At 49.3% G+C, this 22639-nt stretch overlaps 1 protein-coding gene across 3 annotated transcripts; it reads left to right on the top strand.

Annotated features, from left to right (window-relative positions):
* Positions 1–2774: 2774 nt before the first annotated feature.
* LOC106836896 (DNA dC->dU-editing enzyme APOBEC-3A-like) lies at positions 2775–7544 on the top strand. 3 transcript variants are annotated; one of them, XM_070506857.1, is made up of 5 exons: positions 2839–3004; positions 3883–4027; positions 5749–6037; positions 6464–6587; positions 6695–6917. In XM_070506857.1, the coding sequence occupies exons 1-5, from the start codon at positions 2976–2978 to the stop codon at positions 6780–6782; spliced, it is 675 nt and encodes a 224-aa protein (XP_070362958.1). In that variant the 5' UTR covers positions 2839–2975; the 3' UTR covers positions 6783–6917. The 3 variants fall into 3 exon arrangements, with proteins under 3 accessions (XP_070362956.1, XP_070362958.1, XP_070362957.1); XM_070506855.1 differs by having other exon boundaries at positions 2775–3004; positions 6464–7544; XM_070506856.1 differs by lacking the exon at positions 3883–4027 and having other exon boundaries at positions 2880–3004; positions 6464–7368.
* Positions 7545–22639: the final 15095 nt, after the last annotated feature.

The following is a 22639-nucleotide window of genomic DNA, read 5'->3' as shown; positions in this document are numbered from 1 at the left end:
ACAATGTATATGTCAGGGCTTAGGAGAATGTCAGAGTGAATGCTCAACGAATGATCCTGTTATCATAACAAGAAAGTGGGGAAATCCCTCATTCAGTGAACCACTCAACCCACAAATTGTCCACCATGCTTCCAGCCCATTCTGGCTCCTACAGTGTGCAGCAGGGCACTGGGGGAGTCGGGGTGCACACGCAGTGCTGGGGGCCTCAGGAGAGCAGTGAGGCTGAGACCTGGGACAGGGTCAGTTCCTGGGGAAGGAGCCAGGGAAGGGACGGGTGTCCGGGGCTGTGCCCACGGGAAGGGGCCAGGGGACAGGGGCAGCTCCCAAGAGGCTGGCAACCACAGAGGGGAAGGGAGCACAGCCCTGGAGCAGGAGGACAGGCAGCACAGACAGACCACAGTGCCTGGGATACAGAGGGGCCCCCCGCCCTTCTGCACTGCTTCCTGCCTCTGTGACCTGTGGCTTAATTGCTTAATTACAGCTGGTGGTCCCACCACACGATGTCCTGTGGGAGCTCAGGAGCTGCGTACCTGACAAAGACGGGCCTGGCACACAGCTGTTAGCAGGCGAACAGGCCCAACTGCTTTCCTGATCCACAACACGTGTGCACACACACACACACACACACACACACACACGGTGACATGACAGAAAGAATCAGGCTCGGCCAGATCAGAGGATGTCGACACTTCCCAGGAGGTTGCGAGAAGAAGCTCATCATCAGATCTCTCCTTGGTTTCCCTTTCTGGGCTCTGACGCAGCCCTGCCTCCCTTCCTAGAAGTGAGTGATCAAAAATCCACAGGGTGCAGTCACTCTGGGTAAAAGGGGAAGCCCGGGTGGATAACAGGTGGTCTTACACTAGGAGAAGTGACCCTACCCTCAGTGCTGTCAGGGGCGGGTCCATGCAGAGCTGTTCCCCACCTCCCCAGGGCCCAGGTCTCACCAGGCTGCCAGGCTCAGAGCTCTGCCCGTGACACGGGGGCTGCATCAAAGAGGGCAGCCGGTTGTCAGCAGGGAGAAGAAGGTCCATGGTGACATGGGCAGGCTGAGGTGTGGGGAGCAGAGAGCAAGGAGGTACTCGGAACATTCCAGAATTGTAGACCTGGGAGCTACTAGCTGAGGAGTTAGACTGGTGGGGAGGTGTCCTCCCAGGGACAGAGGAGCAAAACGCTGTCCCTACACCGGGGCCTTGGTCACCCTGCCACATGCTCTGGCACCTTCACGGTCACAGCTTCAGGGGCGCATTTGCTGGGGAGGGCAAGTGAGGCAGGATGAGCCCCGCAAGGTACTGGAGGTCTGGCCATAGGAGCCATCTGGGGAGGGGGGAACAGGCATGGGGCTCTCCCCTGCAGGGCTCCCCAGGACACGGGCTTTGTGCACAGCAGCCCCTCCCCATGACGCCTGCAGCGGGGGGCTCAGAAGCCCTGTGAGGGATGAGGGACTAGAGGAGAATTTGGGGTGAGAGGAGAGCTTGGCCTAGATCACGGTGACATCCTTCCCCCGGGAAGGCAAGACCAGGGGGACCGTGTTGGGGAAATTCTCAGGGACCCCGGGCCTGGTCTCTACAGGCCCAGTCATTGTAGACATGCTGCAGAGACGCTGCTGGATGTGCAGGTGTGCTGTGTATGGAGACGGTGACCTGGGCAGTGTGGGCGCTGGTCAGGACACACAAGACTCCCCAGACAAGTCCTCACCCTGAAAACACCTGCAACAAAACGGGGGCTGAGCTCCCCCCAGGGCAACGATGTCAGGTTAGAGAGGACCAGGTCTAGAGCAGAGAGGAGATGGGAGGTGACTCTGCACAGGGTGGGTTGGGAGGACACCCTCCTGTCGATCCATGAGGAGGGGTGCCCACCTGAGAAGGTGGGGACACTGTGCTGAGGTCTCCACCCTGAAGATGTGAGGCCAGCCTGGAGGTCAGCAGTCTGGGTCCAGTGCAGGCGCCCAGGGCAGGGTTTGGGGGCTGGTCCAGCTCTCCCAGGACGGGCATCTCCCCTGAGAGTGAGCACTGGGCCAGGACAGGGTGGACTGAGAGGAGCCAGGATGGGGGAGTCTGTGGGACAGAGGGGCAGCCCCTCGGGGAAAAGCATGGCCGGCTAGGGCTCAGGGTTACATCTGGGGCTGGAATACAAATTGCCCCCTTTCCTCAGGGCCTGAGGTGGACAGAAAGGAGCACAGGTGGGGCCCTTTCTCAGGCGGGTGACCATCCTGCATCCATCTGCTGCCTGTGTGGTCATGGCTGGGCCGTCCCCACTGGGACCTGTACTTTTCTGCGTGCAACCAGGGAGGGAGTGAAGGCTCCCTGTCTACTTGCTGTCCTTACCTGGTCAGCTCCTAAGGAGAGCTCAGCACATAGTGGTCCCCTTCCTTTCCAGCATGAGGGGTGAAGGCCGGCTGCCTGTCTCTCAGACCAGATCCCTCCCTCCCCACTGTCTCCCCGCTGGCCCTTCCACACAGCAGGTGCCAGAGAGCCTGGACCAGGCCACGCCCTGTGCTGCTGCTGGGGGAGATTCAGGATAGGCACCCTGCAGACTGCCTGTTAGGGCTCTGTGTCCTGCACCAGGGCCTTCCTCAGGGTATGGACATCTGTCCTCTGATCCCCTGCCCTGCTGGTCCCTGCTGTCGGGGGACCACTCCCTCCACAGACCTCATTATCCCCTGATCCGTCCAGAACGCTTCCAGGTAGGGCTGTGGTCAGAACAGAGAAACCAAAACCTAAACGTCAGCAAGGGCTTCGAGTGGGACATTGGGGCAGAGAAGTTCCTTCTTCTGTGCTACTCCTGTGGGTGGCATGAATGGCCTGAGCTCAGGAAGAGGTGGGGCCCAGCATCACACACTCAGCAGCTTCCAAGGAGGTGTCTTGATGGTATATAAGGTTCCCGGGTCCCTGAAGAGCATCATAGGAGGACGACACCGGCAGTGAGCCGGCAAGGAGCAGGGGACGCAGAGCCAAAGACAGTGAAGGGACTGTGACATGGAGGGCAGTGCAGCGCCCATGGCCAGGTACCACCCATCCCCCCAGCACTCCTGCTCCGGAGCCCCCTCCTCTGGGTTCGCTGATTGGGACTCGCCTCCTCCCCTCAGGGGCTCCTCCAGACCCCCAGGGGCTCCTCCTCTTCTCTGTCTGTCTCCTGCTGGCCCGCCTTGGGTCCAGCTGTGACCCCTCAGCTGATGCCCAATCTGCTTGTCCAGCCCGCACCCCCCAGGCTCCTGGGGACTCCTCCTTGCTGGTCCCCGTTCCTCCTCTTCCTCCAATCCCCTCTGAAATCTATCTTTTCTGCTTAGGCATCACCTCTGAACTGTGGGTTAGGAGGTCACTTTCTGCTTTAGGATTTGAATTTTGTTAAGGACACACATTATTTCCATAATGAGGAAAACATCCCACGAATCTGTGAGGAGCATGGTCTCTGGCATTCTCTTTCCACCATGTTCCTACTCTGGACTGCATTTGGCCCCGATGCACCTTGTGGCTCAGCTTAACCCTGAGGCAAGAGGAAAAAGCCCCAGTGGGTCCACTTCAACCAGGGGAGTGGGTCAGTGGGGACAGGGCTGGGAGGGTGAGGCCAGGAGAGGTGACCCGGCTACTCCAGGCAGAGGGAGAGGGCCACATCAGAGGCGCTGAGCCCCCTGCACTGCTCCTGGGGGAGACCCTGACTCAAGGACGGAGGTGATGTCCCCAGGAGCCCCCAGAAGTTGTCAGAGAGGGAGACCTGGTGTCTCCAGCAAAGGGAGTGAAGCCGGTCCTCCATGGGTCTGGCTGCAATGTGGGCACAGGGGAAGGAGCTCAGGGTGGAGGGAGAAGGGGTGTGGGGCGGCGGGAAGAGAACTGAGTGGCAACTGAAGGAGTCAGGTATCGTTGGGTTTCTCCCACCTTTGTCCAGACGCCTGATGGACAAAGACGCCTTCACTAAGAACTTCAAGAATGTGAACTGGCCACGCAAGACCTACTTGTGCTATGAGATGGAGCTCCCGGATGGCGACTCCAGGGTCCCGCCAGACCAGCACAAGGGCGTCCTGCCCAACAAGGTGACTGACCCAGCCCAACTGCAGCTGGCGGGACCTCTCAGTCCTGGGACTCTCAGGGGAGAAGCTTCTCGGGGCTCACAGGGTGTCCCACAGAGCTCTCCCTCCTCGTCCCCACAGCTGCTGAGGCTCCACCTGGGGTCAGGTGGGGTCCATTTCTACTGAGATTGGCAGCTTTGAGCCACATGGTAGAAACTAGTCACAGTGCCCCAGAGTGGCACCACCAGCCAAGTGTCACCCCAGGCTCCAGCAACCCCTCCTGCTGTGCCTGTGAGCATCCATCTGGACAGAGGGAAGGCAGTCTGGACACGGGTCCTGGGGCAGCCTCTGGTCTGAGTGCCAGTCCTGTGGGCTCCCAGTGCTCCTTCTTGTCACTCCCGGGGGGGCCTAGCAGGAGCCCAGCCCAGTACTTAGGAGATCCTGGCAAGGGTCCTTCACCACCACTGCATTGCCGGCTGCTCTGAGCCCAGGGACACCCCGCTGGCCCTCGTGCACCCATCACACTCCCGCCCAAGGTCTCTGCACTTGCACCGCCGGCCTGACTTCTTCTCGGTTTCCTGTTGAGAATCTGTCACTCTGCAGTTTGGGCAAATCTCCAGCATCCTGTGAGCCCAACAATGACATTCATCCCGTGACCCAGGCACCTCTCCCCTGTGCGCCCCTCACCCCGCTCCTCCCTGCACAGTGAGGACCTCACACCCTCGGGCTCAGCACAGGGTGGAGCCCAGAGCAGAAGCTTGTAGAAGTTTTGGTGCACAGATGGGGGCGGGGGAGGGTGGTGAGCCGGTGGATCCCTCCATGGAGGAAGCACCCACGTCTGTGGCATTAGGTCCATGACCCTGGCAGCACCGAGCCTCGCCATGCCCTCTGCCTGCTCTTCTTCTCCTCCCTGTGTGGCCGGAGCAGCTGAGGCTCCTGAAGGCACTTACCTCTGTACGCCTGTCCAGGAGCTTCAGAAACTCCATCATCAAGGTGGATCTGATTTTCTTTGTTCTTTTGCTGAGGAAATTTGGCTCTCAGCTAACACCTGTGCCAGTCCTCCTCAATCTTGTATGTAGGACACCTGGACAGCACGGTCACGGACGAGTGGTGTAGGTCCCTTCCCAGGACCCAAACCCAGGCCGCTCTAGTGCAGCGTGCCCAGTCTTGCGGCTCAACCACGGGGCTGGCCCTATCTTAATGCAATGGTTTAGAAATAAAAATTGACGCACATTCCATGATGAAGGATAGCAAACAATGTAAATGAAGACTGATCAGAGCCAGCCCTGAGGGCCCGGCAGTTAAAGTTCAGCGCGTTCTGCTTCGGCGACCGGAAATGGTTTCCCGGTTGAGGAACCACAGCACCCGTCCGTCAGCAGCCGTGCTGTGGTGGTTCACGAAGAAGAACTAGAAGGACTTACAACTAGGAAATACAGCTGTGCTCTGGGGCTTTGGGGAGGAGAAATAAAAGGCTGGTCAGTGTCAGTGCTGTGCGGATCCACAGAGAGCTGAGCTGAAATGAAGGCAGCGCTACCAAGCCAGCCCTGTGTAAAGTGGGGATGTGTGCTCATCACGGAGTGTTGCATTGCGTTTGATCATGTAAATCTGATTCATCTTGACGCTGAGGTGGGCGCCCCCGCCCCTCTAGTTTTGTGCTGAGGCCAGTGCCTCCCCTGCTGCCCCGTCCCACCCTCCCCCTGTGCACAGCAAATGACAGAACACTTTTCTTCCTCTTCTCCACTCAGGGTGCTCACATGTCCGGGAGACCCCGCCATGCAGAGATGTGCTTCCTGGACCTGATCTCTTCTTGGAACCTGGACCAGGAGCTGTGCTACAGGGTCACCTGTTTCATCTCCTGGAGCCCCTGCGCTGACTGTGCTCAGAGATTGGCTGAGTTCCTGTGGGAGAACAGCCACCTGAGCCTGCGCATCTTCGCTTCCCGCATCTACACCAAGGGAGACTATGGAGACTACAGGGCGGGACTGCGCACCCTGCAGGCGGCTGGGGCCCAAATCGCCATCATGACCTCAGAAGGTCAGTACTCCTGGTCAGGGGATGGGGCCAGAGGCAGGGAGAAGCCTGTAGGAAGTTGCTAGAAAAGGATGGGCAGGATGCAAATCCCTGGGGGAGGAGCCCTTGTCTGTGGCTTGCAGGGGTGATGCTAGACTTGGAAAGGACTGTGGGGCTAGTGGAAGGGAGAGTTCAGGGAGGCGAGCTGGGCCCGGGGAGGGAAGGGAGGTTGGGTGGAGGTGCAAGAAGGACATGGGGGCTTCCAGAAAGGAGGAGAATTGGGCTGGCTCAGCTTCCAGTTGGAAGAAAGAGTTGAGGGCTAAGTCCCCTGGGAGAATAGAGAAAAGAGGGCAGTGAAATTGATGGGGAATTCTGTCCCTAAGAGTCAGCCAGACTCTGGTCCTCCCCACTCCCAGGTGGGTCTCAGCCTCATGTCCCCTGTCCCTTCAGAGTTTGAGCACTGCTGGAAGACCTTCGTAGACCACCAGGGAAGACCCTTCCAGCCCTGGGATGAGCTGGATGCTGAGAGTCGCTACTGGTCCATGGAGCTGCAGGGCATTCTCCAGTCGACTGCTCCTCCCTCCTTGCTTCTCCCTGCTTTCCTCCCTCCCTGCCTCCCCTCTACTTTCCTCCCTCCCTGCCTCCCCTCTACTTTCCTCTCTCCCTGCCTCCCCTCTACATTCCTCCCTCCCTGCCTCCCCTCTACTTTCCTCCCTCCCATCCTGTCCCTGGCCCTTCCTTTCGCTCTCTCAGAGGTTCCTCTGGGTGAGCTAGTCCCTCCTGGGTGGCCAGCTCCATGCCTCCCTTCCCTTCTCACAAGCTCTCTGCTTTCTCCCCTCCCTCCTCCTCTCTCCTCCTCCATCTTGGTGACTGCCCCGCACCTGTGTCATCTTTCCACCTTTCCACTCCCTGCTCCACCCAGCTCCACCTGCTCACCCTCGAGTCAGGAACACCAAAGGACGGACCTCAGTCTCTCTAAAGAAGGCAGGAGCCCTCTGCTGAACCGCACAACAAAGCACTTTCTATCAAGAAACGTGAACACGCCATTCGCCACGATCTCCACGTTGATCCAAAGAAACCAGCAAAAAGCTCAGAAGCCGCTAAGAAACAGTTTCAGAAAAAAACCTCCAAGTAGATTTACTTTTCATAAAATCCGTCTTAGATTCCAAATAGACATCAGCAAGATTACACTCAACACCATCAGAATAGTTTTAAATTTTTAGAGAAATAATTGTTCTAATTGATTTTAAACCCAAAGAAGTACATGAAATATTAACTTTTTTCTCTGTAAATTTAAAATGTAAATGCAAATGTAAATGTAAAAAATTTACATTTTTTTAAATGTAAAAACAAAAATAAAGTTTTATAAATTAAGTTAATAAATTAATGAAACTAAAAACAATAAAAATTTTATTTTTAAATGTAAAAGAAATTTTTAAATGTAAATGTAAATGTAAAAATCCTCCGATTTTTTTTCTCTGTAAATGTATCATGAGTCCACATTCTTTATATAAACACCTGCAAATGTGCCAATGCGTCGCTCTTTGTTAGTGGACATTCCTGGGGGTGGGGTGGCAGTGGTCACACTATTTCCACCTGGTGTGAGTAACAATCAGCTAAACCTTATAGGATGGGAATCTAGAAAACCTTCCCTCATTGACAGCCTATCACACTGCTAGCAGCACCGTTTTTGAAATGACAGGCCACGCAGTAAGAGAAGAGAAAGAACAAGTCTAAGAACTGGAAGGGAACATTTAAATGTGCAGTTAGTCGGGTGGCTGGGACTCACTCCAGCCTTCTCCTCATTCGTAAGTCCTCTGCCCTGGAGAGGAAGCTGAGGGGGAGTTTTGCTGCTCAGAGGATGGCTCCACCCTTTATGTGCAGGAACCACGCGGAGTCCAGCCCTGGCAGCCAGGCCTCCTGCACAAGGCGTTCCAGGCAGCCGAGGCTCCAGGGTCTCTCCTCACAGACTTCTGCTCACGCGTCAGGGGCCAAATTGTGTCCCAGCCTCACCCAGTGACTGTCAAGTGCTGGGGGAGAGGAATCATTTAGTTTGAGACACGGGAGGGATACAGAATGGGGCATCCTTCAAAGAAAGGATTCAGAACCTCTCACGATGGGATGCAATCTTTGATTAAGATACAGAAACTTCTGGGGCTGGCCCCGTGGCCGAGTGTTTAAGTTCGAGCGCTCCACTGCAGGCGGCCCAGTGTTTCGTCAGTTCGAATCCTGGGCTTGCATATGACACTGCTCATCAAGCCTCGCTGAGGCGGCATCCCACGTGCCACAACTACAAGGACCCACAACTAAGAATATACAGCTATGTACAGGGGGCTTTGGGGAGAAAAAGGAAAAAAATAAAATCTATTAAAAAAAGGATACGGAAACTTCCTAAAGACAAAATGATTTCAAAAATGGCTACAAAAGAGATCCTTATAGCAAAAAGAAAAAAATCTTTGACAAAGTCGTTGGTTATCTGAACAGGTCCAATTTCCAGGAAAACAGTTTGGATCCAACTGTTCTTTTGAGTTTTTTTTTTTTAAGATTTTATTTTTTCCTTTTTCTCCCCAAAGCTGCCTGGTACACAGCTGTGTATTTTTAGTTGTGGGTCCTTTAGTGGTGGCATGTGGGACGCCCCCTCAGCATGGCCTGATGAGTGGTGCCATGTCTGTGACCAGGATCCGAATGGGCAAAACTCTTGGCCACCGCAGAGGAGCATGTGAACTTAACCTTTCAGCCACGGGGCCGGCCCCTCGTTTGTGTTTTTTACCTGAGACCTGGTTAAAATTTTGATGATGTCTGTTTGGGTCTGTGTGTCTCTGTATGTATTTGTCTGCCTCCAGATGATCTAAGTTCTAAAGGAGCTCTATTTAATTGGTTTTGAATAAACACTTTTATAAGTTATTTACAAATGTAATAGAAACTAGCCCAGATGTTTTCCAAGACATGATATAAAATGATCTTTGGTAAATGAAAACTTGTTTAAGTTTATTGCTTTGATAAAAATAAATATGTTTTCAGAGTTATCAACTTGGGATATGGTAAAAACATTCTCTCTTTTTCATAAGTTGTCAGCAAAACACGATAATTGAGAATAACAGCTGATTTTTTCTGATGTCTCATGAGGGTTTTGTAGGCAATCGAAATAATAATTACTGGGAACAAGAAAACTAAATAGATATGAAAAGGTTTTTGGAGGAACTTTTTAACGATAATTGTGTGTTATGGTAGAGGTACCTAAAACAAGTCAAGATGATGGCTGACTGTCTTAATGTCACATGAAGTTTTGAGAGTAATCTAAACATAATTGTTTGGAACACGATTTAGATACATAATAACGAGTAAGAGTTTTTGGGTGCAATAATTATGTTTCATGGTATATATGCCTGACAAGTACCTTCCAAAATCTTTTTGGTAATTTGAGACTTTAGAGTTTTGCTACATTAAGTTAGATGATAAAAATTTGTTGACTATCTCGGCCATTTCCACATAAGATAAAAGATTGGAAATTGACCACTGAGCATAGATTTATCTGCCTTGATTTCTTAGCTCAAAGAAACTAAAAGATGCTTCAGTTTATTGATAAACATGTTTTGTGCATGCTGAGAAATTTTCTATGAGAAAGCACATGTTTCTAAAAGGTCTGTATACAAGGAAAGTAAAATGTATGTTTTCAGTAAAGAAGGTATAAAGTATAGAGATATTTTGTTCTATTGAGAAAGATAAATTTGTCCTAAAGTACTAGGAAAGAAGAAAAAAGGAAAGAAGGCATGGGACAAATTCTGAACGTAAAAAGTAATGACAGAAGGTTTGTGGAAGGAAAACCCTGAGGAGTTTTGTGCATGGTCAAGTTGGCTAAGATTGAAATTAATTTAATTTCAGTATCAAAAGTAAGCTGGTACAAAAGCAGAATTTGGCTTTCTCTCTCTCTCGCCTATAAAGATAATTCTCTGGAAGTTTTGGTCTTCTATTGATAAAGAGGGTAGAAAAGGACCTTTTTAATTTTTGAGTAAGTTTACCTAAAATACAGAAAATGTGTGTTTTGATAAAATAATTTCCTATGTTTAAAAGGACTGAGGTCTACCTATTAAGGATTTTTTTGAGTGTTTTAACTCTCTGTTTGCCTTTGACTGCTTCTGCTGTCATCTTGATTAAATCGATAACTAAACATTGTTTCCAATTTTACCAAGTGTTTTCAAACATTTTGATACTGTTGACAAACTCGCCCCCTCCAAATTAAAGTCTTTCTTTTGCCTCAAAAAGGGAACTTTGAGAACTTCCCACTGGTCCTGGGACTTCTCAAAGAATTGGTTCTCTCTGAAAACAGGGAGATATTAACTTTGTTTGGTATGTTAAATTACATGGAAAGCATTATCACATAAATGATAACAAACCATCTTGTGGTACATTGTACGGGCAAATGTTATTAACATAAATATTTAAAAAATTACAGAACCTTCTGAAACTTCTGATCTCTCCTGGTTCTCAGCCATAGTTCTAGTTATTATCTCAAATTGTTGTTTGTGACAAAAATAACCAAGTGTTTTTGTCAATTGCCATTTTGGAATGTTTTGTCATTTACAGACAGTTGCTGGTTTTTTGGTGTTTTATTGAAGATTGACACCTGAGCTAAGAACTATTGCCAATCTTCTTTTTTTTTCTTTTTGGGTTTTCTCCCTAGATCCCCCCAGTACATAGTTGTATATTTTGGTTGTGGGTCCTTCTACTTGTGGTATGTGGGATGCCTCCTCATTGTGGCCTGATGAGCAGTCTCATGTCTGTCCCCAGGATCCAAACCGGTGAAACCCTGGGGTGCCAAAGTGCAGCATGCAAACTTAACCACTTGGCCACAGGCCAGCCCCCAGTTGCTGTTTTACTCTGATGTTTTGCAAATATGTTTCTTCTTCAGAGAGATTCATGCAAAGGGCTCTGACCCTTGCTCTTGAATGCAGCTTTCTGAAAAACTTTCAGATTGTGAAGCTGAGCTGGGTAAGTAAGTACAGAACTATAATGGAGAAACCGATGGCCTCATGAAACTGCTGACAGAAGATCAAATGTTGGTTATATGGGACTAAATAAATTGATGGGGATGATTATAATATTTATGACTTTTTGTTTGACATATTGCTGATTTTTTTAATGTCTTGCTTTTTCAGGTTTAAGGAAAACATGTTCTCTTTTCTCTTAAGCTAACTATGACTTACAACAATTTAGTAAACTATACTTTTGTAAACAGAACTGAAACACTTACCTTTTCGTCCCTATCTGATCCCTCCAGAATTTAAAAACTCTTGATGAGTGACTATTCTTATATTCATGGCAATATAGTGATTTGCCTAAGTTCAATAAAACCTGTGCTCCTGATAGCAGGACCAAATTGGAAACACTGGTTATATTACCAAGGCTTTGCCTGGAATGTCATATTTGAAACCGAAAATGCAGACTCAGATATGAGAAGACAACTTTTGAGGAAGAAAGGTTGGACTTTATGGAATAAAGTCACTTGGAAATATTGCCCTGGTACCTTGCTTACATGATTCTCAGCAACCTTACCAGGTGAGTAAAGAAGGTCACATCCCTGGCAGGTGCAGGAGCCCCAGGATGTTTTGGAGACCTCAGGAAGAGAGGAATTCACCCAAATCTGTAGATATTGCATGCAGAATCTAATGACAAGTCCTCGGCCTGGCCTCAAGAGATATGGAAAGTTCAATCTGAGATTCCTTATAAAAAGTTCCAGCAAAGCAGATTTAAAGACCCTATATGATCAATTGCTATACTTATATAAATAATTGGGCCACGTTGATGAAAACTAAACTTGTTTTGCAAACCAGTAAATCTTAATTTGGCTATCTTTGATAAAAATGAGGATAAATTTACAGAGAAAAATCATGTTTCAATAGAAACTGTAATACACATTTGTGAATGCTGAACTTTGGCTCCATTATTTATCTTCAAGGTTTTTGTTTTTGTCTCTGTAAATCGGACTGGCTCCTGAGTTCTAGTTTCCTCACATATCTGGTACACATCTCCAAATTCACGTTTTCAATTTTTACCTGTTCTTTTCATTTAGAATCCTTGAAAACTAAAAGCATCCTTTTCCCTGAAGCCCTGAAAACTAAAATTGGACAACATGATCTCAAATCGTATTTGACATGGGAGCTAGAATTTAGACCTGACTCTGCAGTACCAGTCCTGGAAATCATTTGCCCAGAAGAGGAACCATCTTCCTTAGTGAAGAAGTAATGCAGACCCTAAACAAAATTAGTCGAGTGTCCCACAGAGTCCAGGTCACAGCAGACAATGAGGGAAATAAAATTGTTTTGTTGGTCAACAAATATGAGCCTACATGTGCAGGATTCATAGGTGGCATGACCTCCTTTTTCTCTGCCCTCTCAACTTCACTACCTACCCCCACTGGACCCATTGTCCTGGTATGTGCCACCATTTTCCTTTTCTTCCTTTGCTGGAAATGTAGAAGATGTTGTTACTGTGTCTCCTGCAATGTGGTTCCCATCAAGACAATCAGGAGACCGAATAGCCTTAAAGAACGTCAGAACTAACCCACTGTTCCAAGAAAGGATGAGGCAATTTAAAAGGCTTGCTTAGATCCACACTGTAAGGCTTCTTTTGTTTTTGTTGTTTTTAAGGAAGATTAGACGTGAGCTAACATCCACCATCAAGCCTCCCCTTTCTTCTGAGGAAGCTTGGCCCTGAGCTAACATCTGTGTCCATCTTCCTTTACTTTTTTCTCTTTGTGAGAAAGATTAGCACTGAGCTAACATCTGCCACCATACTCTTCGGTTTTTTTTTTTTGGCTGAGGAAGACTGGCCCTAAGGTAACATCCATGCCCATCATCCTCTACATTATATGTGGGATGCCTGAAGGAGAATGGCTCAGCAAGCAGTGCATAGGTCCGCACCTGGGATCTGAAACAGCAAACACCCGGCCACCAAAGCAGGACATTCAAGCTTAACTACTATGCCACCAGGCCTGCCCTTTATCTTCCTCTACTTTTATTTGTGTGACACTTGACATAGCATGGCTTGTTAAGCAGTGCACAGTCCATACCCGGGATCTGAATTGGTGAACCCAGGGCTGCTGAAGTGGGGCACATAAACTTAACTGCTACACCACTGGGCTGGCCCCCACGCTGTCAGTTTTAACCTTCCAGATTCTTCCCCCTTCCGGTGCCCCTCATGAGCATGAAGTAGCCAGAAGTTGTCAACTACCTTATGAGCCAATGCTTCATAGGATTATGAAGTTACAACTGACATTGGGGAAATTGTGACAGCTAGATCTGAAGGTAACATGAGGGAAGCCCTCTTAGGGAAAGGAAGCAACATTGTAACTGTGACCCTGACTCGCTGGTCTGTGTGGATACATTGTAGCCTGCACCTAGCCTAGATGAGTGAGCACTTCTCACTTTTACAAAATACCTAACCTGTTAGTTCTATGACTCTCACTTACGTATATCTCCCAGGTGTGATAAGAACTACTTTGTTCTCTGATTCCTCCAGGAACATCATGACCTCCAGACAGAAAACTTCTGCACTGATACCCATCACGAATGACAGAAGAAAGATAATGTGATGCCTTGAAGTTTGTCACACTCAATGCTTGACATCCGTAACCTCCCACCTTGCGTGCCCATTTCCTTACATAACTGTTCCAAGTGTCTCTGTCATTTTATGATGGTTTTCAGGACACTAGACTGCCATCTTCCAATTATGCCAGCCAATTGTATGAGTTTTCCTTTCTCAACCACTGGTTTGTTTGCAGTTGATGGGCACCAGATTGTGGCAAGCAGAATGAGCCCCTTTTTGCTCGGTTACATGGGCACCATTTCCACAGCTACATTAGGCTCTGGTGAGCCAGCTGGCACAGGCGTTGCATGTCCAGTGCTGTGGGCAGCCTGCTCTGATGTCTGCAGAGACACCAGCTCTGTCTCTACAGTGGGGCATATCCCAATCCTTCCCCATGTTAATGCCTGTGCCCTGTAATCGTATAAAATAAGTGCACTAGGCTATAAAAGTGCAGATAGCAGTGATAGGAGACATAGAAGATGTGAATGAAATGCAGTTTGGACAGACCCGGGGTCACGAGGCAGCAGGAGAGGCACGACTCTGGCCTCCCCAGAGGCTCAGAAGGTGTGTTTTCATTGATGGCGGAAACAATGTGGTTTTTTTAGTATTATTAAGTTCATGATAATTTACACCATATTGAAATTGCAGTTGTAGATTATTGCTTGTCTGTCACCTCATAAGTGCTCTCCTTCCTCCCCTGTGCCCCCACCCCCCGCTTCCCCTGGTAACCACCGAACTATTTTCTTTGTCCATGTGATTGTTTATATTCCACATATGAGTGAAATCACATGGTATTTGTCTTTCTCAGTCTGGCTTATTTCGCTTAAGACAAGTCCTTCCAGTTCCATCCATGTTGTTGAAAATGGGATGATTTTGTCTTTTTTGTGGGTGAGTAGTATTCCATTGTGTATATACCACATCTTCTTTATCCAGTCATCAGTCGATGGGCACTTGGATTGCTTCCACGTCTTGGCTATTGTGGATACTGCTGCAATGAACATAGGGGTACATATGTCACTTTGGATTATTGGATTCAAGTTGTTTGGGTAGAAACCCAGTAGTGGGATAGCTGGATCATCTGGTATTTCTGTTTTCAGTTTTTTGCAGCATCTCCATACTGTTTCCCATAGCTGCTGCAGCAGTTTGCATTCCCACCGGCAGTGTATGAGGGTTCCCTTGTCTCCACACCCTCTCCAACATTTGAGATTTTTAGTCTTAGTGATTGCAGCCATTTTAACAGGCATAAGGTGGTATCTTAGTGTACTTTTGATTTGCTTTTCCCTGATGATTAGTGATGTTCAACATCTTTTCACGTGCCTCTTGGCCATCTGTATATCTTCTTTGGAAAAATGTCTGTTCATATCCTCTGCCCATTTTTGGATGGGGCTGTTTGTTTTTTTTGTTGTTCATTTGCATGTTCCTTATATATTATGGAGATTAACCCCTTGTCGGCTATATGATTTGGAAATATTTTCTCCCAGTTGGTGAGTTGCCTTGTTGTTTTGATCCCAGTTTCTTTTGCCTTGCAGATGCTCTTTAGTCTGATGAAGTCCCACTTGTTTATTTATTCTTTTGTTTCCCTTGTCTGAGAAGACGTGGTATTCGAAAAGATCCCTTTAAGTTCGATGTCAAAGAATGTACTATCTATATCATCTTCCAGGAGTTTTATGGTTTCAGGACTTATCTTCGAGTTTTTGATCCATTCTGAGTTTATTTTTGTGTATGGCGTGAAATAATGGTCTATTTTCATTCTTTTGCACATGGCTGTCCAGTTTTCCCAACACCATGTGTTGAAGACACTCTCTTTTCTCCATTGGATGTTCTCGGCACCTTTGTCGAAGATTAGCTGTCCATAGATGTGTGGTTTTATTTCTGGGATTTCAGTTCTGTTCCATTGATCTGTGTGCCTGTTTTTGAACCAGTACCACACTGATTTGATTGCTATGACTTTGTAGTACATTTTGAAATCAGGGATTGTGGTGCCTCCAGCTTTGTTCTTTTTTCTTAGGATTGCTTTAGCAATTTGGGGTCTTTGGTTGTCGCATATGAATTTTAGTATGTGCAGAATGTCACTCGGATTCTGATTGGGACTTCATTGAATCTGCAGATTGCTTTGGGTAGTATGGACATTTCAACAATGTTTATTCTTCCAATCCATGTGCATGGAATCTCTTTCCACCTCTTTAGGTCATCACCTATTTTTTCAGTAATGTCTTATATGGAGCCAGCCCCACAGCTGAGTGGCTAACTTTGCACACTCTGCTTCAGCAGCTTGGGGTTTCGCAAGTTTGAGTCCTGGGTGAGGACATGGCACCATTCGTCAAGCTATGCTGAGGCAGCATCTCACATGCCACAGCTAGAAGGACCCACAACTGAAAAATACAGGAGTGTGTACCGGTAGGCTTTGGGAGAAGAAAGGAAAAAATAAAATCTTAAAAGAAAACAAAAAAAAAATAACGTCTTATAGTTTACATTGTATAATTCCTTCACCACCTTGGTTAAATTTATTCCTAGATACTTTATTCTTTCTTTTGCGATTCTCAATGGAATTGTCTTCTTGAGTTCTCTTTCTGTAAGTTTGTTATTATGGTATAGAAACAAACCGATTTTTGTAAGTTGGTTTTTTACCCTGCAACTTTACTGTAGTTGTCAATTATTTCTAACAGATTTCCAATGGATTCTTTAGGATTTTCTATATGAGATCATGTCATCTGCAAACAGTGAGAGTTTCCCTTCTTCACTCCCTATCTGGATTCCTTTTATTCCTTTCTCTTGCCTAATCACTCTGGTGAAAACCTCCAGTGCTATGTTGAATAAGAGTGGTGAGAGTGGGCATCTTTGTCTTGTTCCTGTTCTCAGAGGGATGGTGTTCAGTTTCTCCCCATTGAGTATGATGTTGGCTGTGGCTTTGCCATATGTGGCCTTTATTATGTTGAGAAAATGTCCTTCTATCCCCGTTTGGCTAAGAGTTTTTATCATAAATGGCTGTTGGATCTTGTCAAATGCTGTCTCTGCATCTATTGACATGACCACGTGGTTTTGATTCCTCATTTTGTTAATGTGGTGTATCATATTGATTGATTGGTGGATGTGGAACCATCCCTGTGTCCCTGGTATGAATCTCACTTGATCATGATGTATGATCTCTTTGATGTATTGCTGTCTTCGGGTTGCCAATATTCTGCTGAGGATTTTTGCAACTATATTCCTCAGTGATATTGGCCTGTAGCTTTCCTTTTTTGTGTTGTCCTTGTCAGGCTTTGGTATCATAGTGACATTGGCCTCGTAGAATGTGTTAGGAAGCATTCCATCTTCCCCAATTTTTTGGAATAGCTTGAGAAGGATAGGTATTAAATCCTCTCTGAAAATTTGGTAGAATTCTTCAGGGAAGCCATCTGGTCCTTGCCTTTTATTACTGGGGATGCTTTTGATTACTGTTTCAATCTCTTTAGTTGTGATTAGTCTATCCGGAGCATCTCTTTCTTCTTGATTCAGCTTTGGGAGGTTGTAAGAGTCTCAGAATTTACCCATTTTCTGTAGATTGTCCATTTTGTTGGCGTATAGCATTTCATAGTATTCTCTCATAACCCATTGCATTTCTGTGGTGTCCATTGTTATTTTTCCTCTTTCATTTCTAATTTTATTTATGTGAGCTTTCTCTTTTTTTTCTTGAGGACAATTAGCCTTGTGCTAACATCTGCCAATCTTCCTCTTTTTGCTGAGGAAGACTGGTCCTGAGCTAATATCCGTGCCCATCTTCCTCTACTTTATACGCGGGATGCCTACCACAGCATGGCTTCCAAGTGGTGTCATGTCCGCACCTGGGATCTGAACTGGCGAACCCCTGGCTGCCAAAGCGGAATGTGCACACTTACCCGCTGCAGCCCCCAGTGGACCCTCTCTCTTTTTTCCATTGTAAGTCTGGCTAGAGGTTTGTCAATTTTGTTTATCTTCTCAAAGAACCAGCTCTTTGTTTCATTGATCCTTTCTACTGCTTTTTTTGTTTCAATAGCATTTATTTCTGTTCCGATTTTCATTATTTCTCTCCTTCTACTGACTTTGGGCTGTGTTTGTTCCTCTTTTTCTGATTCACTTAGGTGCAGGTGGAGACTGCTTATTTTGGATTTATTTTTGTTTGTTAAGGTGAGCCTGTTTTACAATGAATTTCCCTCTTAGGACCGCTTTTGCTGCATCCCGTATGAGTTGGCACTGTATGTTTTCAATTTCATTTATCTCCTTATAGCTTTTGATTTATCCTTTAATTTCTTCAATGATCAAGAGGTTGTTCAATAGCATGTAGTTTGGTCACCATATCTTTGCCCCCTGTTTAGCTTTTTTCTAGTAATTAATTTTTTGCTTCGTAGCATTGTGTTCCGAAAAGATGCTTGTTACTATTTCAATCTTCACAAATTTCTTGAGGCTTGCCTTGTTTCCCAACATATGGTCCATCCTTGAGAATGTTCCGTGCACGCTTGAGAAGAGTGTGTATCTGCTGTGTTTGCATGGAGTGTTCCGTATGTGTCTCTTAAGTCCAAGTGGTCTGGTTTATCATTGAATCCCACTGTTTCCTTGTTAGTTTTCTTTCTGGATGGTCTACCCACTGATCGGGTGGCATGTTGAGGTCCCCTACTATTATTGTGTTATTATTAATATCTTCTTTTAGGTCTGTTAATCATTGCTTTATGTCCTTTGGTGCTCCTGTGTCGGGTGCGTAGATGATCATAAGTGCTATGTCTTCTTGGTGGAGTGTCCCTTTGATCATTATATACTGCCCCTCTTTGTCTCCCTTTACCTGTCTTATCTTGAAGTCTACTTTGTCTGATATAAGTATTTCGACACCTGCTTTCTTTTGTTTGCCATTAGCTTGGAGTATCGTCTTCCATCCCTTCACTCTGAGCCTGTGTTTGTCACTGGAGCTTAGATGTGTTTCCCGAGGCAGCATACTGTTGGGTCTTATTCTTTCATCCATCTCTCCACTCTGTGTCTTTTTATTGGAGAATTCAATCCATTTACTTGCAGGGTGGTTATCAATATACGAGTGCTTAATGCTGCCATTTTAGCACTCGTTTTCTGGTTCTCCTGCATTTCCTTGGTTTCTTGTCCTGTGCAGTGGGGAGGCCAGGTAAGACCAGGGTCATGGACCTGATGCCACATACATGGGTGCTTCCTCCACGGAGGGATTCACCCACACTCCATCTACTCCCCTCCCCTGCCCCAACCTGTGCACCAAAACTTCTAGAAGCTTCTGCTCTGGGCTCCACCCTGTGCTGAGCCTGAGGCTGTGAGGTCCTCACTGTGCAGGGAGGAGCAGGGTAAGGGGCGCCAAGGCCAGAGGTACCTAGGTCACGGGATGAATGTCATTGTTGGGCTCAGAGGGTGGTGGAGATTTGCCCAAACTGTAGAGTGACAGATTCTCAACCAGAAACCGAGAAGAAGTCAGGCCAGTTCTGCAGGTGCAGAGAACTGGGGCGGGAGTGTGATGGGTGCACGAGGATCAGCGTGGCATCCCTGGACTCAGAGCAGCCGGCCATGAAGTGAGGGGAGCAGCGCCCTTGCCAGGATCTCCTAAGTACTGGGCAGGGGTCCTGCCAGGCCCCCTAGGAGTGCCCAGAGGGAGCACTAGGAGCCAATAGAACCTGTACTGTCAGACCAGAGGCTGCCCCATGACCCTTGTCCAGACTGCCTTCCCTGTCCCGACCGATCCTCACAGGCACAGCAGGAGGGGTTGCTGGAGCCTGGGGTGACACTGGGCTGGTGGTGCTACCCTGGGACACTGCGACTAGTTTCTGTTGTGTGGCTCAAAGCCACCAATCCCAGCAGAAACGGACCCCACCTGAACCCAGGTCAAGCCACAGCAGCTGTGGGGATGAGGAGGTAGAGCTGTGTGGGACATCCTGTGAGCATCGAGAAGCTTCTCCCTTGAGGGTCCCAGGACTGGGAGGTCCCACCAGCTGTAGTCAGGCTGAGTCAGTCACCTTGTTGTGCAAGAAGCCCTTGTCCTGGTCTGGCAGTACCATGGAGTCACCATCCAGCAGCTCCACCTCATAGCACAGGTAGGTCTTTGTGGACTGTTCACATTCTTGAAGTTCTCAGTGAAGGTGTCTTCATCCACCATGCGTCTGGACAAAGGTGGGAGAAATACGAAGACACCTGGCTCCTGCAGGTGCCACTCAGTTCTCTTCCCTCTGCCCCACACCCCTTCCCTCTCCACCCTGAGCTCCTTCCCCTGTGCCCACGTTGCAGCCGGCCCCATGGAGGACCGGCTTCCTCTCACTTTGCTGGAGCCACCAGGCCTTCCTCTTTGACACCACTGGGGCCCCTGCGGACGTCAGCCCCATCCTTTAATGAAGGTCTCCCTCAGGAGCAGTGCAGGGGGCCCAGAGCCTCTGATGGGGCCCCTCTCCCTCTGCTCTTCAGAGACCCAGGAGCCTCAGGTACCATCAAAGCACCTAACTGGAAGCTGCTGAGTGTGTGATGCTGGGCCCCACCTCTTCCTGAGCTCAGGCCATTCACGGCACCCTCAGGAGTGGCACGGAAGCAGGAACTTCTCTGCCCCAATGTCACACCCTAAGTCCTTGAGGACGTTTAGGTTTTGGTTTCTCTGTTCTGACCACAGCCCTACCTGGATGCTTGCTGGACTGTCCAGGGGATAATGAGGTCTGGGGAGGCAGTGGTCCCTGGGCAGCAGGGACCAGCAAGGCAGGACGTCAAGGACAGGTGTGCATACCCTGAGGAAGGCCCCGGCTCAGGACACAGAGCCCCAGCGGGCAGGCTCCAGGCACCCATCCTGCATCTCCCACAGCAGCAGCACAGGGCGTGGCCTGCTCCAGGATTCCTGGGGCCAGCTGGTAAGGGCCAGTGGGGAGCCAGTGGGGAGGGAGCAATCGGGTCTGAGAGCCAGCCAGCCAGCCTTTACCCCTCGTCCTGGAAGGGAGGCGGATCAATATGTGCTGAGCAGTCCTGAGGAGCCGGCCAGATAAGGACATTAAATTGGACACGAAGCATTCACTCCCTCCCTGGTTGCACGGAGGAGAAAAGGACAGCTCCCAGAGGGGACAGGCCAGGCATGACCACACAGGGAGTAGACAGATGCAGGATGGTCACCCATCTGAGAAAGGGCCTCGTCTGTGCTCCTTTCTGTCCACCTCAGGCCCTGAGGAAAGGGGGCAATTTGTATTCCAGCCCCTGGCGGGACTCTGAGCCCAATTGGCCGTGTGTGTCCCTGAGGGGCTTCCCCTCTCTCCCAGGGAGTCCCCCATCCTGGCTCCTCTCAGACCACCCTGTCCTGTCCTGGTGCTCCATCCCAGGGGAGGTACCTTCCTGGGAGGGCTGGACTGGCCCCCGAGTCCTGCCCTTGGCGCCTGCACTGAGCCCAGGGTGCTCACCTCCAGGCTGGCCTCACATCCTCAGGATGGAGGCCCCAGCATCGTATCCATGCTCTACCTTCTCAGGCCGGCGCCCCTCCTCGTGGACAGACCACAAAGGCTGTGCAGGAGCATTTTGGGGGAGACCAAGAAGGGGCGCCATTGCAGGGAGAACGCTTTGCTCACCGGGCATTCCCAGGGGATGTGTTGTCCGTCTCCCCCACTTCTACCTCCATAGCCACCTGTCCAAGTCTCCTCTTCTGGAATGTCCCCCAGTACCTCCTCCCTCCCCAATCCCCACATCCCAGCCTGGCTTGATCAACACTGGGCTTGTGCTCCCTGCTGAGCGTGGCCGTCCCTCTCTATGCAGAAAACCTGGCCCACGTGTCCCCACGTGCGGGAATTCAGTTCTGCACTGAGTGCCCAGTTCATGGGCGGCTCAGAGAATCCGTGTCCTGTGAAGACTCGAGGGGACGTCACATGTAGCAATATGTTGACCTTCCTCCAAAGGTTTCATGTCTTGAGCCACGTATCTGAGTCCCAGCGAGAAGGGGCAGGTGGATGAGGAGGCATCACCTTAGACCTGGGGGAGCCCCCTCTCTGGGCTCCGACCCCTTGTCCTCCAGGAGCCCCCCCACATCTCCCCGCACACTCTGAACCCTGATTCTCTCTGGCAGCAGAGGCCCAGTGCCGAGTGCTCCCTCCTCCGGTCTCCCTGAGACCAGGGGAGGACGCGGATCTGTAAAGGCATCCACAGGGTGCTGATGAAACTCGGGTCCAAGTTGGCCCTCGGCACTGTGGATATGATGAGATGAAAGCAGTCTGCATGCGGTCCATGCAGTAAGAAGTAAGATGGAGAGAAATCCTGACCTTTCATGGGGATGACGATCCCTGCCCCCATTTCTGCCTCTGGAACATTGAGTTAAAATCTGAAAAGTGCTCATGTCCTGCTGGAGTTCTCACCAAAGCATGAGACGGTGAGAGATGGACAGAGTGGACTGCGGTGCCCCTCGTGTGGGAGGAGGGGCCGTGTGATGAGGGTTGCCCCCTAAGCAGGGGTAGGCTGTGCCTGGATTTACCTTGTTCCCCCATCAGGAAAACTGGGAACAGGGCGGGGTGCCCCGATGGAGCCCACACTGGAGCCAAGGGACACAGGGGAGCTGCAGTGTCCCCTCAGCCAGCATCCCTCTGGGACAAGAACAGATGAGCCTGCTAGTGTCTGTCATCCGGGACAGGCTGCTCTGTGTGACGTCTCAGCTTTGCCCTCTGTAGGTGGCCTTGCCTCCCTAGAGCCGTGATGATGGACAGGCTGCCTGTGGCCTGCCCAGGGTCTCAGCAGTGTTCCCAGGCTTGCCATGTCCTCTCTGCAGGACCTCAGTCCTCCTGTGTAGTGGGCAAAGCTCTGAGACCAGGGGCCTGGGAAGAAGGGTGTTTCTGGGAGATGGGGCACTAGGGAGATGGGCGCCTAGGGTTCTGGGGAGACGGAAAACAGGTCTGCATGGACCCGCCCCTGACAGCACTGAGGGTGGGGTATCTTCTCCCAATGTAAGACCACCTGTTTTCCTCCCAGGCTGCCCTGTTTGCCCAAAGTGACTGCACCTTGCCGGTTTTTGGTCACTTGCTTCCACGAATGGAGGGAGGGCTGCTGACAGAGCCCAGAAATGGAAACCAGGGGCCA

Source organism: Equus asinus, chromosome 4, assembly GCF_041296235.1.
Source record: "Equus asinus isolate D_3611 breed Donkey chromosome 4, EquAss-T2T_v2, whole genome shotgun sequence".
Lineage (NCBI taxonomy): Eukaryota > Metazoa > Chordata > Mammalia > Perissodactyla > Equidae > Equus > Equus asinus.
The sequence above is the reverse complement of the archived record's forward strand: the minus strand, read 5'-3'. Positions and strand labels throughout refer to the sequence as shown.